At 40.1% G+C, this 17,573-nt stretch overlaps 1 protein-coding gene across 1 annotated transcript in view; it reads right to left on the bottom strand.

Annotated features, from left to right (window-relative positions):
* The window catches only part of DOCK3 (dedicator of cytokinesis 3), a 179,625-nt gene that overhangs the window by 27,791 nt on the left and 134,261 nt on the right, over positions 1–17,573 (bottom strand). The window contains exons 28-39 of the mRNA XM_041462709.1: positions 16,106–16,204; positions 13,907–14,001; positions 12,327–12,402; positions 11,340–11,440; positions 10,982–11,040; positions 9,441–9,589; positions 7,168–7,253; positions 5,355–5,381; positions 5,138–5,233; positions 3,396–3,456; positions 2,815–2,908; positions 2,000–2,148 (exon numbers count right to left, since the gene is read on the bottom strand). Coding sequence (XP_041318643.1) covers positions 2,000–2,148; positions 2,815–2,908; positions 3,396–3,456; positions 5,138–5,233; positions 5,355–5,381; positions 7,168–7,253; positions 9,441–9,589; positions 10,982–11,040; positions 11,340–11,440; positions 12,327–12,402; positions 13,907–14,001; positions 16,106–16,204 — 1,092 coding nt within the window. The remainder of the gene's footprint in view (positions 1–1,999; positions 2,149–2,814; positions 2,909–3,395; positions 3,457–5,137; positions 5,234–5,354; positions 5,382–7,167; positions 7,254–9,440; positions 9,590–10,981; positions 11,041–11,339; positions 11,441–12,326; positions 12,403–13,906; positions 14,002–16,105; positions 16,205–17,573) is intronic.

Raw genomic sequence — 17,573 nt, 5'->3', positions numbered from 1 at the left:
GTTCCATTCAGGGATGTCTTCAACTAGAGAACTTGTGAGTTTTAACGGTCAAAATTGTAACTGAGGGTTAAAAATATCTTCAATTTAAGTTATGTACTTGCACACACTGCCAGCTGAGCCACAAACCAATTCACAGCGTAGCAGAAATCAGCAGGAAGGGGCACATGACCAGTGAAGGCTAAAAGGGCTTGGGAACACCATGTTCCTTCCCAGCACAGGGCTGCTGCTGATGCTGCTGAGGGTGGGAGTTCTGCACCCACTGCAGCATCCCAGGCCTGCCACAGGCTGTGCCACTGGCATGTCACAAGACACCCTTGTGGGCAGTTTACCTCCCATTCTTGTCCAGAGAAAATTTCCCTATAAACAAATGCAGAATTTTTACAGCCTTTACACTCTGCCTTGACACCCTCATTTGGTGGAAGAGGCCAGGAGCAGCATGAAAAATGGAAATGCAACTGAAGGACAATAACAAATCCTGCTCTGAAGAACCTGAGGAGGGACCATCTCAGGATAGTGAAGAAAGAAGCTGTCAGACACAAGTAGAGGGAAGCAGGTTTCTTCCATTCCCTCAGCTGCTCCCTGTCACACAACAAGAGTGCTGAAAAGGAGGATTTGGCTTCTCAGCATCTTTCACTTCCATAGTCTGAGTGACATACACACTGCTTAAGTGGATTATTTAATCATTCAGCTACCATTTGTAATAAAGCAGGATTAAAACACAAATCAAGTAACTCCTAAAACATCCAGTGGGGAGAAAACCTCAAGAGGTTAACACTCTATAATCTGTTAGGAGTTTTACTGCCTAATTACATCAGTCAATTTTTACTCTACTTCACTGTGTATATGGATTCCCTGTTGTTGTCAAAAATAAGGGCTCACTTGCTTTCCATAGTGCCTCTATCATCTTTGCTAGTACAGTACTACAATATTTGCACAAGCCAGTTATTTGTTTTTAAGTGCAGTCTGAAAACCCCTGAAAATTTCTGAAATGAAAGAACCATATGCAGTGTTATCACAAAAGAGCAACTCTGGCAGACACACACACAAAAAAAATCTAAATAACTTCCTCATAAACGGGCCATTTCTTCCTTCACATAGGAATCTGACTTCCTTTTGCAGGTTCTTCAGAAAATGTTTCTGCCATATGCAACTCCTATTACCAGGACTAGGAATGAATTATCTGGAATGGCAGCCCCATAAGAACCAACTCACATTTGTATTTAATGCCACTGTCATTGCCAGCACGGGCAAAATCAACCCTGAGGCACACATACAGATGTTATCTCCCAAGAAAATAAGCTGTAGGAATTTTCCTAGAGAAGGGAAAAATTTGAAAATACTCCAACAGATGATGTCACTTTTAAGGTTCACTGCTGAAATGTTCCCAAAACACCATGACACAAGGGACTAAAACATCTACTTCTGCAGTAATTGAAACAAAATATGATTAATTGCAGAAAACCCATACTCAATATATGAAATTGAAATTGATTGATTTTCTTCTTGTGCAGTGGATGGAATTGCACTTTAATTGAAAATCACTGTAAAATAAGTGACACTGAAAGGACTGAAGACTTTTGCAATAAAGAGACCCCTATAGCATTTGCCTGCCATTTCCATGTGTAGATTAAGCAGAAAACAAGTTCTCAAGTGAGTCATAGCACAGCAGTTTGCACAGACAGCTACCAAATGCAATCCCACCCCTCAAAAGCTGAGGAACAAGCAACTCTGCCACATCAGCTGATCCAAGGCTTGGTTTAAAGGTTTAAAAATGTTCTGGTGTTTGTCCTGTTGGCCTCCCTCATCCATTCCAATGCCATATATAATGAAATACATTTCTCATCTCTTTTTTTTTGTCCAGAGAGCCAATTTGTCATGTTAGAAACCCTTTTGATACAAATTTACTTCCAGACTACTGAACTGAGATGATGGCTTGCAAGCCCTAAGTCAGTCAGGAAAAGGGAAGGAAGCTGCTGGAAGAGAGAAGAAGTTGGCATACCTTCCCTTTGTTGAAGTAATGGATAATCTTACGGCACAGACCTTCCTTACGTTGCCACTCTGACTGAGATGGGTAATGCAGGAACTCTCTCAGAGGTCTGTCCTCCCACTGAAGCAACTCACAGTACAAAAGCAAAGTGAATGCAGCCTCTGTAGGAAAGGCAATTATGGAACACTGAATCAATGACAGCAAATAAACACAGCCAATATTGAAGGTCTGTGATTTCTGACTTATAGTTTGCAAAAAAGAAGAAGTCTCAACTCTTAGGGGACTATTATTCAATTATTTCAAATAGCAGAGCAACACATGATTTTTAGGTACAAATCTGTCAAATTTCTTTTTACCAGCTGCTTGATTTAAATGCACAGTCAGAAGTTCAGATCTGTAACTAGATTTGGGGCCTGGAGCTGTAAACAGAGCTTGGACAACACAGCATTAGAGGCCATACACGTTCCAAGTGCTCCCTCAGCACTGCAAGGCGAGGAAATATGACAAGTGATAACATAATGGTGCTTTTGCTAATCTTTCTTTAAGTTTCATTCCACTGTTGTGATTTTTTTTTAATCCATCTTCTTCAAATAACACTTTAATGTAAAATTTAAAGTGTAATGCAATAGTCACGTGGTTGTGCAGGCATAAACAGACAGTATTTAACTTGAGGAAAGGAGCTGGGCCTCAGCTTCTTGCCTTCCCAACTGCCATAACAGATTCATGCAAATTCTTTCCAAAAGAATGAGCCAGATATTATATAACATTGGGAGAGTTAAAAAATGTCATGAGGAGTTAGAGCAGACTCTGTGCAATGTCTCTCTCACCTGTGTAGTTCTCAGCCTGCAGGTGCATGTCACAAAGCTTGTGGATATAGCGGATGTACATCTCCTCCTTGTTAATTTCAGATTTGTAGAAATTCTGTGAAAGAAAAAACAGAGTTGTTACTCTTGAGACTCTCCATTGAAGCACTCGGCAGCATCTGTGGACGTGAAAAGTTATTGAAAAGAGAACATATTCTTAGTGGGAAAGAAAAGTTATAATTCTTTTCACACTCACACTGATCTAACCCACTAATTTTATTGTGGCATGATTTTTTTTTCAAAATGAGGGTAGTCAAAAGCTGAAAGAAAAGGTGAGAGAAGTTGTAGAACCTGTGTCACAGGGATACACAGAACTCAGCTGGACACAGCCCTGAGGAGCCTGACCTATCTGGCCCTGCTTACAGCAGTGAGTCAGATCAGAGGCCTCCAGAGGATCCTCACAATCCTCATCATTTTCTTCTGTCATCCCAGTGCTCGGATTCTGAAGCTACATTTGCCTGACACAGATTCCTATTCCAGCCTTTCCCATCCTGGTTTCAATGAGATTGCACAGTATCACAAAGAGATAAAGGAAACATCTTTACCATTAGGTTAACAGTGCAGCCAATCTTCTTGTTTTCTGTTTCATCGCCTTTCATACAGTCCCTAAGAAAGCAGAGCAATGTTGAAACAAACATCTGCAAAACCAGTCCTTTTAAATTAAATCTGAAGCTATCTTATCTTCCAGACTTTCCCTGGATTACAAACAACAGATAATCATATACTTAATTTTATAAAGTTCCTCTAATAAAAATTTCTATATTAGGGCTTAGATGATGTGAGAACTGAGTGTCCCCTTACAGGTTTGCATCTGTGAACAAGCACCTGAAATGACTGTTCCTTAGTTTCTTACAAGAATCTGAACAAAGATCAGGTACAAAAATAATCAGTGGTCAAAAATAATCTGAATGCAAGATCTAGAATAAAAGTAAAATCTTATTTATCCAGATGTAAACACTTAGTCCTAGTCAAAGGGTTGGCTTCCATAAATGCAGCTCTGCAGTGTGGTGTGGCACACAAGGACACAACCTGAGGGATTTAGACTAGATTTCTAACTTCTGCATAGGTAACTTAAATCACAAGATTTATCTTTGGTTTCTAGAATATTTTAGAAATTATTTCTATTCAAATGGTACAAGAGACTAATTTTTAAAGCAGTGATACAGCAGGCCATCTTGAGAACTACTACAGCTACTGACTGGCAGCTGGATTCTAAGAAATGCCTGTGTATTTCCAAATTCCAATGCCACATTCCAGTTCCTTGTTCTGGGAATGACAAATCAGCTGCAGATTGAAAATCAATTAAAAACTGGTATGTGTTTCTCAATTAAGCACGGAAACATGTAGCTGTGTGTCAAAGCTGCCTTGCTGGCAACAGTTTATCATTAAAGAACAAAAAACAGAAACCAAAACCACACAGCATCCCCCCACCCTGTGCCCCAAAAAACCCCAAGCAGCTCCCCTGCATTCCCTTTAAATGTGTCTCCAGTACCTGGTTGTGCACAGTAGTTGTGGAGCAGTTGTTGCCAGGAAAAAAACAGGAGATTGGATCAAGGTGGTAGGGATAACAAAAAGAACAAACTAAAAAGCACAGAAAAGGATTTGGGTCTGCAGAACACCCAGCCTAGTCAGAAGGTTTCACCTCTAATGAGCAGCAGCAGAAGAAAAAAACATTTGAACTCCTGTCAGTAGGCTAAAGATAGAAATATCTGGGGCAGTTCTATATAGGTTCAAATTGTCTATTATTAAAAAAAAACCCTCTGAGTGTGTGCGTGTATATATAAATCTAAAGTTAAAATATTTCCTTCTAACTAAGTCAAAGCTCAGCTGCATTGACACAACAGTCCTGCAAACTTCAGTTTAAAACTAAATGAAGGTTGCCTAATTTGTAGTGAAATCTTGCTCATGAGCCACCAGCTGATGTGTCAGAGTTCCCAGATGGAAGTTCTCCAGCCCTGCAGGCTTAGATGAGGTATTCAGCACATCTTGGTTCAATGAGGCTTTGGGGATCACTCTTGCATTTAACATCTCTTTTGCTGAATTAGGTGAGATCATTTCAGTGATAGAAGGAATTAATGTTTTAGCAACCTGAATAAACCTCAGTACAAAACTATCAGGAACGAGCACACAAGAATGAGACGAGGATCTGGGATGTTTGCTCAGAACCCAGCAGTGATGCTGCATGTATGCAGCTTGATAGTAAATAAGAATCTTCCCTGTAGGAATTTGGTACCATGTCTCAACAAACTTCTTATGCTTAGAACATGTCCTTGCTGGTGCCAGGTACCTGTAGTCCAGCAGACGCTCCATGAGCCGAGTGACGGACGTGACAAAAGAGATCCCTGTCTCCCGCCAAGTTTCCTGCTCAATCTTCTCCAGCAAACTGTTTGGAGATGGAAAGCCAGCAGGTGAGGCTTCCAGGGAAAAGGTACAGGGCATGCAGCTGATACAGACAACTTGGTTTCTCCCTCATACAACAAATTCCAGAAGAATTAGCATCTTACCTGGGATAAGGCCCAAAGAGTTGGGTTCTACTCCAGGCAGCATGAAGTAAAGACAAGGAAATTACAGAACTGACAGGAGAAGGGAAAATATCCTCACACTGCCATTTAACAGATATGAAGAAGAGCAGCACTCATGGCAACACTTGATTCCCATATTATTACTTGCAGCTTAAATACTGCTAGCAGCAGTCAGAAACTGAAAAGGAGTCCAAACCTACTGCAAATATTTCTTCTTTGCTATTCCCTCCATAAATTTTCATCTCTAAGCACCAACCAACCAACCCTGAATAACATTGTATTTAAATTGGAAATAACAGCAACCTGCTCTTGCCTAGCATAGACAGTACAGTGAGCACCCATGTCACACAGTTGTGAAGGAAGAGAGAAGGCTGAAACAAGAACAATGAACACTGTGTTTAAAAAGTGAAGAAAGCAAGCAAATTTACATGCCAGTTTCCCTGAAGCTGGATTTCCAGTCAAAGAATTTGCCACTTCTAGGAAAGAAATTCTGTTTGGTATCACTTTTCAGTACTGGGATGATTTGCAGCCGAGGGAGCCAATTCCCTTTACAGCAGTATAGTTGGGACAGTAAAATTCAGGGTCAACTGTTTTTTTCACAAAGCATTTACTAATTTATGGAATTTTTTCCTCAAACTGTTTCCTCATATTGTTCTCAGACAGCTTGGTGGGAGATATAAACTAACTAGTTGCTGGAATTCCAGGCTGTGTTTCTTAGTAATGCATCCAATCACTATCACCTAAAAATGAGTAAAAAGCTACAGCCCTTGAATTTTTAACATTTCAGGTAATGAATGTATTCAAGTGGAGCAAAGGCACACTATTCCTCCTGCCATGTGAATAAAAAAAAAAAGATATTTCCTTTCCTTTATCCCTGAAATAGACTTATTTTATCTGTACACATAAGATCCAAGACTTCCCAAGGCTGAATATACACAAATCCAAACTGAATACATTTCCATACTTCCGAGAATAAGCACATGGGATGGGCAGGCTTATCTGGCTTGAAATGAATGAATGTGCAATTGCAAATTCAGAAATAGAATTATTGATTCCAGAAAAACAAAGGTTTATGCCTCAAACAGCCAGTGTCCTGTTGGGGGCCACATAAAATTGGAATATATGGCTAAAATTCTGCTAATGATCTCTCTGGTTCACTAGAGTATTAAAAAACTTGTGTTAACTGCTCTGGACTGTCAAGAGTTATAAATAATTCCTTCTGAAATAAACTAGGAACACTCAAAATTGAATTTGGAGACAGATCAGTAATCCAAGGTAAAGTCAGACATAAAATCTTTGACTGTATTCTTCTGAGTGTGAATTGTTGGTGTGAAAGGAAGTGTCACAAGGGACTCTGGAGGAAGCAACTGGCAACTGTTGAATCAACCAAAACATGGCCTTCAAAAATAGGAGGAAAGGAAGGAAAATGCTGAGAAAAATCCCCTTTGCTCTTACAAGACCTGACTCTGTAGGTACAGTCTCTCTAAACAGTCCTGAGACCAGGATCTCACTCACTGCAATGGCAAGAGAAGCACCCTGGCTCCTCCAGCAAATAAAGTTTTGATAGGATGATGATAAGCTGTGCAGCCTTTTATTAGATGTCACAGAGAGAAGACAAAAGAAGAAGAATTTAGGTCTCTATATTACTTCCAGCACTACTTCACTGAGCCATTCCACGGAAGCCTGCCAGGAAGCCCTTTCCTGCCCTCCCCGAAGATCTGTGGCTGCTCAGGTCAGTGCCTGACTCTTCCAATGGCCCTGCCCAACACGAGGAGCATGAACTGGCAAAGCTTACAGCAGGCTGAAGAGTTCCCTGTAGTTCTCATCACCTTTTCCTTCAGACACCAGGCTGTCCAGCTTATCGATCAACTCAGCCTCCACCTGCAGGAAGGAGACCAAATCCATCACTCAGAGACTATTCCAGTGAACCATCAGGTAAACTGGATCCTGAACTACAACAGAGTATCCAGCACACTGCTCTGCTGTGCTGGTTCTGCTGCTGGAATTGATTTGCAGTCACCCAGGCATCAGTATATTAGAAGATTATTTGTTCATTAAACACCACTTTTTAAGCCTCCCTATGACACTTTCGCTTTTTCTTTCACTTACATAAAGGGCCAGCAATATTATGTTTCTCTTAGAAAGATTTTGATTACATATTAATTCCCACCCTAAATATCAAGTGTGATATCAGATATTCTCATAAAATTGATTCAAGCACAGAAATTGATGTATGTAACATTAAACAAAAACAACTTCATGAAGTCAGAAATCTTGCAGAAGACAGTTTCACTACTAGTGAAGAAAGAGGCTCCTAAAGGCTGAAACTATTTGCAAAAACATGGCTTACTTTTATTTAAAGACAAGCACAGTTTGAGCTTCTCTATGCTTTTCAGCTGCCAAATTGTAAAGGAAGTAAAGATGGTATAGAAAAACAAATCAGCCAGTGGCACACAAAGGGACTTGGTGCTGAATCTTTAAAGGGAGACCTGATTTCATCCCTGAATCACACTGTATTGTTATCCAGTCTTGCTGAAAAAATAACCTTGTAAAAACATGAACTACTGAAGAAAATTTAAAAAGGGCTTGAAAATGAATTTTCAGGGTTTTTTTATTTTCTGACAAACAAATGAATATTCAAAAGGGGAAGAGAAGCTCAGAACTAAAAAAAAAAAAACAAACCATTCTCCCTTTGTTTATGATCTGCAGTGACTACAGAAATCAGTAATGCCTGTGTCCAGCTATCCAGCATTATACTGGAAAGCAAATACCTGCCTGGTTCCAGCAGATAATGTTAATGAGGTTTATTACCTCTTGGGGTATTTAACTATTTATTTAATCACTAATACAGATGATTATTTCATCTTCAACCTTCGAAGGTTACAATATATGCTTCATAAAACTGTGTGGAAATTTGCTCCACAGGTAATATACAAAATATTCGTGGAGCTGTAGTTTAAAATGCATTAGTGAGTATAAAAATTAAATGGAGAATACGAAGAGTTCATCTTTATACAGAAAATAGGCCCAGAAACTCGAAGGTGACTGTAGATGCTTCATACTGTAAATTCCAGAGACAGACTGTTCTATTGATATGCTAAAACCAGTGGAAAGAGGACTATGATCAAAATGCTATTGCAATAATAATAGTAAATAATAACAATTGTAGCCATCATGGGAGCTGAACAGGAAGAAAAACTAGCTCCTGGTAATACTTTTCCACACAGCCTTTAATAGATCAGGTTATGGGAAAGGTCTGCTATTCTCCTGGAATGACAGATTAGATCTGGCATTTTAATGACTGTGCAAATAACTAATCACACGAATTATGATAATTTAATGGTGATTTACTCCTTCAGAGCAATTCTCTGCAGATCCTGGCTCCCAGTATTGCCCCAGCACAATGACAATGAAACACTGTCATCTGAGGATCCAGACCAAACCCATCCTTCATTAGCAATGCTCTGCACTTCAGGGATCTGGTTTGCAGTGGAAAATCTAAGCAATTCTCTGACCAGGACTGGGAAACAATGACGAAGATTTCTCTCCCTGATTTGCAATCAGAGCTCACAGCAGGTAGAAACTGCAGAGCTCTTGTTGGACTTAACCCTTCCCAGAGAGCTGCTGCAATTTCTGAAAATAAAAACAGCTACGAAGTCTGTTTCAAGGCATGCTATAGTGATTTAATTATACAATAACACTTCCTAGCTGCAAACTGAAGACAGAGAAGCAGAGAGCACTGTTTTCACAAAGACTGGCTAAATCTTTACATCCCTGTTTTTGGTTCTCAGTCTGACCCATTTAATGGCTGACTAATAATCTGAGCGAAACCACTGGGAGCAGTGATAGCCCAGCACTTGCAAAATTCTTTTCCCCATCTGTGATGTGCTGAGCACATCCCTCCTCTTCTCCAGTTCATGGGATATGCAGTTTGCACTGGTTAAACAATATATATATATATTTACATACCATATTCATGGTCAATAACAAATTGAAAAATACAAACTCCTTGCTCCCAGCTGGACACTGCAGATAGGAGGGAAAGGAAAGCTTGGCAAGTGCCCTCACCTGTTTGAAGTTGCCATTCTTTCTCTGCTCCCAGTCCATCATGTCGTGGAAGATTGGGATCATGATATTCCGGACTTCTGGTTGTGGAACAAGTGTAACACCCAGAAAGGGGCCAATCATTCCCGGAATAAAGTGAATCTTGTGCTCACCTGTACAACACAAAACAGTGGTAATTAAAGAAAAGCCTTTGCTATCTGTCACTGAGAAAATACTGAGCTCTTGCAATAATGACATTTACACAGTAGTAAGCACGAGCATTACAAAAGCAAACATTCTTTTCCTGAAAAGGAATGAAAAATCAGTATTTACTTTACACCATTTCTTGCAAAGTCTCTAAGAGCATTTTTAATTTCACTGTGAAAGCCTTCAGCAAAAAATGTCAGTGCATTGTACTTTGCAAAGGAATTCAAACTGTCAGAAGTAACCCAACTAAAACGTACTAAGTGGGGGAAAAGAGGCCAGGGGTGCTTCCAATTCAAGAAAATTTTGAAAGGGTTGGTGAGAACAGTGGTACTTAATAGAGCACTTTTAGATTTCAAGGAACTACAGATCTCTTGGTCCCCACTGCTCTCTTGATTTCCTGACTGCCCTTGACTGGGACCAAGTGGATCTTCTCCAGGAGGGACCTTTGCTGACAATCTCTTCTGAGCCATGTGCTGCACTGTTGCAGAGAGAAAGTCAACAAAGCCTGATCTGGAACAGCATCCAGTGATAAATGTCTGCATCTACACATCCAAAACTGGCTTCTCTCTTCTCAGCTGAGTTTGTCCAGTTTGTTTTTCTGGGTATTGGATCTCTGTTACCTTGGAGGGCCTTCTATTTTTCACACAGATCATTTGAACTGTGACCAGTTCTGGCTGTATCATTTCAGTTGTAAACAGATCAGGCTTATTCAGTTTTCTTGCTTCCATAGTCTTCCTGACTGTTGTCTGAACCTTGTCCAGCTTGCCTTGGGTTTATATTTTTTTTGTGTTTTGTTGTTTCTTTTAGCTGTAGAAAGCAGGACTGGGCAAACTAATCTAGAATCAAATGCACTTAGGGAAAACACTGTGACAGCAATATGATCCCTCTTCTCTTACTCCAGATTCTTACATATTTTCTGAGAGATTACAAAATCTCCTTTACTCATTGCATTTTACAGGTAGCTCCCCTTCAGCTGAATATCAGCATGGTACATTTGTCATCTTTATTTTTTTAATAGCAACTCCTACCTACATTCCTACACATAAAATGTTTGTATTTGGCTGTGTGAATATTTTGCAGCCACATAATTAAGTTATCCAATCTGACTTGTGTCACTCCTTTGGTCTCTTAGTGATTCACCCCTTCTCATATCCTTGTATTTGTGATCTCTATCAGCAAACATTATGTTATTTTCCTCTAGAATACAGTGCAGAAGAGAGTTTTGATGGGAGAAGTGCTTCTCTTCAGAGAAACAAAGGATTCTGAGATGCCACAAAACATTAAAAAAAATTTAAAATCTGACAGAAACAGGGTTTTCCTTTGGCTTTGGATGTCAGGTGAGAAAGGGAGAGGCTTACCCAGGTTCTGCCACATGCTGAAGAGCTCATAGGCCATCATCACTCTCATATCACCATACCTGAGAGAGAACAGAGACACAGCTGCCCAGGGAACAAAAACATGCAAGGCAGTGATAAAATAATAAAAAATAATGAAATGGTTAAAACATAATGAAATGGTTAAAAAAATTCAATTCACATTTATGTCAATGTAAGAATATCAAACAACTTGACAAATAGCTGATTGCTGTATTGGGAGATCTAGTTACTCATTTCCCAGGCATTTCCACATCCCAGGTTTCATAACAAATCACAGAGACTTATGGTGGGAAAATAAGGCTCTTTTTTGAGGTGGGGACCCAACAAAACATATCCTTACTTATCCAGAATCTTCTTCCTCTTAGGTGGGGTGGCATTTTCTAGTTGGAGACTTGGCTGGTTTATAAACAAAACTGCCAGGCTGAAATAAGAGTTCCACACCTGTGACAAGCAAAGGAATTTTATAACATTACACTCCAAGAGTAAGTTTTAAAGAAGTGGAGAAAGACAGGCTCCTTTTCGTAATCAAGGGGTAACTTCATCAATATGTCTTTTACTATGGAGATACAAATTAACTCTTAAGGGGGCAAATGGATTATTTAAACCCTGGTAGGAACTGAAATGAAAACCCCCACAAAAGCAATGCCACTGGGTTTTCCTCTTTGCACCAGAGCTCAAGAATGAATAAACTTGGTGACATCAGCAGACTTTAAAATGTTCTTCTGTAGATTGAACAGGTTTTATCTGCCAAGAATCCCCAGAGACCAAATTCTATCATGAATAGGACCCCCACATTTTGGTCTGTTTTCCCAGAGAGATGAGGTTTTTGCCAGCTTGGTGTGTGCCCTTGTCCCTAGGTGCATGCCTGGCAGCTCTTCCTTACTAACACTGAACTTGCTGCCCATCTCCAACTACATCAGACACAGGGACAACATTCCTAGGATTGTGTTCCTCCAGGTTTTGTCATCAGCCAGAGAGACCTCTGGGAGAGGAAGTTCATGAATGCCCCATCTTCAGGAAAAGCACTGCCTGAGTTTACATTGCATTATCCATCAGACAGATGCTCCATTGGCCCCATGCTTATGGAATTACTGGTTTCCTTTATGAGGGACTCAATTTTCCTGATTTGATCTCACACTGTATCTGTTCTACTTCCCATCAATTCCACAGCAGATTCCATTCCTGTCCTTTATCAGTTAGGTCATCTTCCTGACAGACACTCTAATAACTGCTGCAAATATCATCAGCTAATGCAGAGGGCAGCTCCTGTTCCTTTGTTACTGCTGGTTTGAAAAGATGTCAGAACATTTTCTGAATCAATTCTTACTTTAAAATCGAAGTCCGTTTCTGTGAAATTCTTATGCAGGGCAGAAGACAAGTATTGAACTGTTGTAACTATGATACTGCAGCCAAAAACAAAGAAAAGACAACAAAAGAGAACATTTGAATCTGGAATACAACATATTACAGTGGTTGATGATGCTGATTTTACTACATGTACAGAGAAGTGCATTCTTTGTGTAATCTCTGTGATATTTACACACAAGTCACCATTCTTTGCTTTAATGAACAATTTGTACTAATTAATACAAGATTATGAACTTTCACTACTATTGTAACTTTTAGAATTTACACATAAGCATTTAAAATCCTGTCTATTTTGCATGGCTGGGCCATATGACCACCAGAGAATTGGAATAATACACTCCTTTTCTTCCTGTTCTAAGCAGAAAGGTTTTTTTCCCCAGAGGAGAGTAACTCAAAAAGTTTGAGCTGTCCTTGTTCTTGTCTGTACAACAGTCCTTTATCTCACTCACATTAAACTCAAATTTTGTGAGTATTTTGCTAATTCTTGATTCTGTGTTATTTTTTGTTGGTGGCTACATACACCTTAGTGAAAGGCAATGAAGGCACATGATAGATTCAGGAATTAATAAATGGCATGTAGATAAGGCAACAGTAGTATCAAAAGAAGAGCACATCTCTGATTCACATGCAAGCAATACTCCAGCAGCACTGCTAAATGTAACTGTCAGTCTAAAGCTTTGTGGCAAAATGATGCCCAGGGGAACAGGTAACCTGCAGCCACTGTTTCAGGTGGATTTCTTTTTTCTTACAGAACTTCATTGAATCTTTACGCTTGAATTACTGAAATCCACTTCTTTCACTTCTCATTAGCAGGCTGGACTTGCAGAGCATTCAGCTCAGCTGAGCAGGCAGCCTTTAGGTGCATTTCCATGGTGTTTCCTCAGAGTGGGAATGCTCCAGCTGTCATTCAGTTAGTGGGAATTCCACAGCTAGTTTAGCTAAGGGAACTAGTGGGTCATTCCAGCCACCCTGTGTTCAACACTGCTGCTGATCCAAAGAGCACAGTACTTAACCCAGCAGAAGCAAGAAACTGAGATAAAATGGAGCATTAAAATGGCAGATGACAACTGAATTGAGAAGGAACTCTGTGTAATGCTTTGGTGTCATGGCTGGGGTTTGCTCCCCCTTTCCCAGAATACCCGAGAGCCTCTCCCTGCTCAGGTACAGAGGGATGTTCATGGGAAAAAACAGATGTTCAAGGCAGGGATTCCCTGACAAGGGAGGGAGAGGCTCATAAAGAGCCCTTGGTGTGGGGAGCTGGGCTCACCCTGTGTGCTGGAGCTGCGGGGTCACTCAGCCCCTCACCCTCAGGGCAGCTCCTTCAGCTCTGCTTTTAACTCCTGGCTCTGGAAATACTGCTGGAGTTTAACAAACCCACAAACACACACGTTTGGTCCAGAGTGTTACAACAGCAGCAGAATGAGGACAAGCAATCCAGAATTCCCGTCTTGATCCTTACATCTCAGTCTGAGGAAAAACACTGCCCCCAGGTTTAACTGCCACAGAACGGCAACACTTTATACCTGCTCCTCTACTTACTTGCTGGTGAGCAACCTCATCACCATCCAGTCTCGAGGAAAGACACTCATCTTCATCAGGTTCCGAAACACACAGAAAATCTTCAGGAGGAACTCCTGTCACACAGGGAAAAATATGTAAAAATCAGCAGCACTTGCAAGTGGATCTCTTTTCTTGACTGTAAGAAAGACAATTAAGCTAAGTGTGCTCTACTTGAGTTTTGTGTTGCAAGGCCATTCACCTGGAAACATGAAAGCAACATACATTGGAGTGTGGCTATGGAATATTCCTTTTGTTTGAGTCTAATATACAACTTCCAGCTTCTTTAAAATCTTCACTTCTACAGGGAGAGGAAAATCTTCCCTATGTGCATAATTGTATCTGACTTCTCATATTATCACCCAGAGTTCCAGTGTCAGTTTGCAGCTATTTTCAAATATACTGGACTTATAATCACTTTTTAATGCATTCATTTTATTAATTTATCTGTCCAAATTTCTTTGGACTTCCGTCACAATTTGAGAACTAACCACACCCCCAAGCCCAATAAAACTCCTACACAGGCTTTCTAAAATAGTAACAGAAAACCCCATTTCTGGCAACACACAGCAGCAAAGAGCTCTTAGACACATTCAGTTGGATGCTTGCTTTCCAAAAAAAAAATCCCGAAACCTGAAGACATTTCTGATTTTTGACTACCTGCACCTCCATGTCTGTACAGAACAACAGCAAAGATGAAATGTGACAAGTTGTTGGCCTTGCAGACTATGATTTTGTTGTTTTGTTTTCCTTCCAGACAAAATCAAAATAGAAGAGAAATTAGCAGACTGGGGATTCTTCAAAACCATGCTACCATTATGCCTTAATGGAGGATGTCTGATTAATATCTTGGTGTACCTGAGCTCAGAGTAAAGCACTAGAAGCTCCTTGACTTTTGGCCTCATTTTGTCCGAAGTGTAACAGTGCTAAGTGAATAAAATGCCTTTCCATTCCAGAAGAAATATTGGAAAATATTATAACAGCCATATTTGATGGGAAAATAGAGTAATATATAAAATCTTCAGCCTTTGTAGTACTCTTGGAACATATACTCAGGTTATCAGAGATCTGACAGTTCTTTTGGGCATAAAGATAAATTTTAGTTCAATGACCTTTCCACAAGTCTGACATAAGAACTATAGTTTAAATGGCTTTAAAAATATCTATTAAAATTTATTATGAATTAATTTACCAAATCATTTTTCTGTGAGCAATTTCAAAGTTATCAGAAAGGCAGCAATCTCACATAACTATCAACCTGAGATACACTGAACCCTGCAACCTAAAGATAAGAATTTTATCATCCCAAATTCATCTCCCTGATTTATTCAGCTTCTCTATATGCACACAAAATATTTAACAGCTGAAAGTGTATCCAGAAAGGACTTCTCACTGTTTCTCCATTTCATTTGTTAAGGTAACAGAACATTGTTAAGGTAACATTACATTGTTCTTATTGTGCTTATTTGAGTGCCATGCTAAACAAAATTATTTATATAAAAGTTTGTCTTTATTTATAGGATTAGTCTGCCTCTTAAACAGGCTGTTGCTGGAGATATTCCTCCTGCCCACTGCAGCTGAGTTAAGAAGTTCTGCTGGTATGAGATGTGAGATGTGCCACTTCAAAATGTCAGAGGTCTGTGCCCCTCACCAACCCCTGCTTTCACAGAGAGCTGTAATTTAAGTTGATGTTCACAAAGAAGCATGCAGCAAGTGGAGTGGTAAGGTTACAGCTTTCCCAAAAAATATTTCATCTGCGAGAGACATTTGTAACCCCCAAAAGGCTTGAAATTCTCTTCTGGCATAAAATCAATACCCTTTGTAAGAAAGCTCCAGTGCACACTGAACATGCAGCAAAATGCTATACAACAACTGACTTCACATTCACAGGATTAAGAAGCTTTGTTCCTCTGCCTGTGTTTTATATGTAACAATTACAATATCCTTTATGTCCAACAACATTTATCCTGGGACTTTATTTGCTGTTATAAAGATAATTCAGTGCCCTGTGGTCTTAATGTTTTTGCAACACTACACCAATGATTGTAAAAGTGACAGGGAGGTCCCTGAACAGAGAGCCAGTGGATAGGAATGATTAACAGGGCAAGTGATGCTGGAGGGATTCCCCTCTGCTCTCCCATTCTGAGGGAATCACCCTACAAACATCACATCCTTTTGTACCTTCAGTTCATCCTTGCTTTGGAAGTTGTCCAGTAAGTGCTGGAAGTGAGTGTCTGACATCTGACGAAGCAAAGATAAAAGGCAGGAGACATATTCTCCCTGTTGACCAAATGAGAAACTCTTTCATTCAGACAATCTGAAATTTCACAGATCAAAGCTTAACCCGGGGGAAGGTATAAAGGGAGGGGTCTGAAATGGCCCCAATGCCTGTGAGGGGACAGCTGACATGCACAGAGATTGGAAGTACTGCAGGCTAACAGTTCCTGAGTTACTGTTAATACAGGCATACACCTCCAGGAGGCTCCTCCACAGATGCCAGCTTTAAAGATCTTTAAATCAAAGTTGTAGTCTAAACAAAAATTATTTAAAATTATTAATACAGACATTAACAAATCCCTCTCCAAGCATGCAGGTTTTGACAATACCTTTTTTCAGGTACACAGTGTCTTGTCAGAGGTGTGACTGCAGCTCATGCCAATAGATCAGCAATTATTTGAACTAAGAGACTCTGACCAGTAAAGCAGTGACAGCTTGGGATCAGGCTGGGCTACAGAAGGTGTCTGGAAGCTTGTAAATATATGGCTTATTAGTGTACACCAAGTTCTGTGCTGTCAAAGCTCCAGTATTGACAGATCTGCAGTCAGATTTCCTGAGCACAGTCTGGGTAAGCCTGCATGAGCAACAATTACATTTCTGTAATTCTGCAAAGCAGATGCACCCTAACCAGTTACCACAGCATCCCAAAGTGTTTTCCAAAGAGGAGCTCCCCCATTTTACAAATCTGAAAGCAAAGCACAGAGAAGTTAAGCAATCTGTCCAAGAGAACAAGTGAAGTAGTGCGAAAAACATCAGGACTGGTCTGTTGACTGCCAGTCCCTTGCACAACACTATTTTTTTTTTTTTTTTGCAACAGAGAAACTAATTTGGAAAATGCACAAATCTCAGCCATATCTAATAAGAATCCATATATCACTGTGCTGTAAAATGTAAATTGAGGAGCAAATACAAGGGACTGTGCCTTCCATTTTATTGTTTTTCTAAATGGCTCAAGCATCTACCCAGAAGCTTTGACATGGGTTGTTGCAAGAAACTTTCCAGGGCTGAACTTCACTAGGAAGAAAGATGTGCTCTTCTGTGTGGGCTGGTATGTGGGAAACAGCAGTAAGTCAAACGGCAGCAGTAAAAGGCAACTGAGATATTACTGGACATTTGCAAGCCAGTCCCTTTTTCTTCTGTATCAAAGCATATCTCGTTAACTGAGCTAACAAGGAAAGATCCAACCTTCTCTCTTGTGTGAGAAGTGCACCTTAGTGCATATCTGCCCCCAGCAGCACTGCTGAGGTTTCAGCCATTTGCTAAAAAAACAAGTCTAAAAAAAGGATGTTCTGAACTGCAGCTTAACATCCTACATTGTGCAAAAGCTGCATTAGAGACTTCAACAAACAAAAATAGGCTAAAATAGGCTAGA

Source organism: Pyrgilauda ruficollis, unplaced genomic scaffold (assembly GCF_017590135.1).
Source record: "Pyrgilauda ruficollis isolate IOZ18807 unplaced genomic scaffold, ASM1759013v1 scaffold10, whole genome shotgun sequence".
Taxonomy (NCBI): domain Eukaryota; kingdom Metazoa; phylum Chordata; class Aves; order Passeriformes; family Passeridae; genus Pyrgilauda; species Pyrgilauda ruficollis.
Note: the sequence above shows the minus strand (reverse complement) of the source record. Positions and strands in the feature narration are given on the sequence as shown.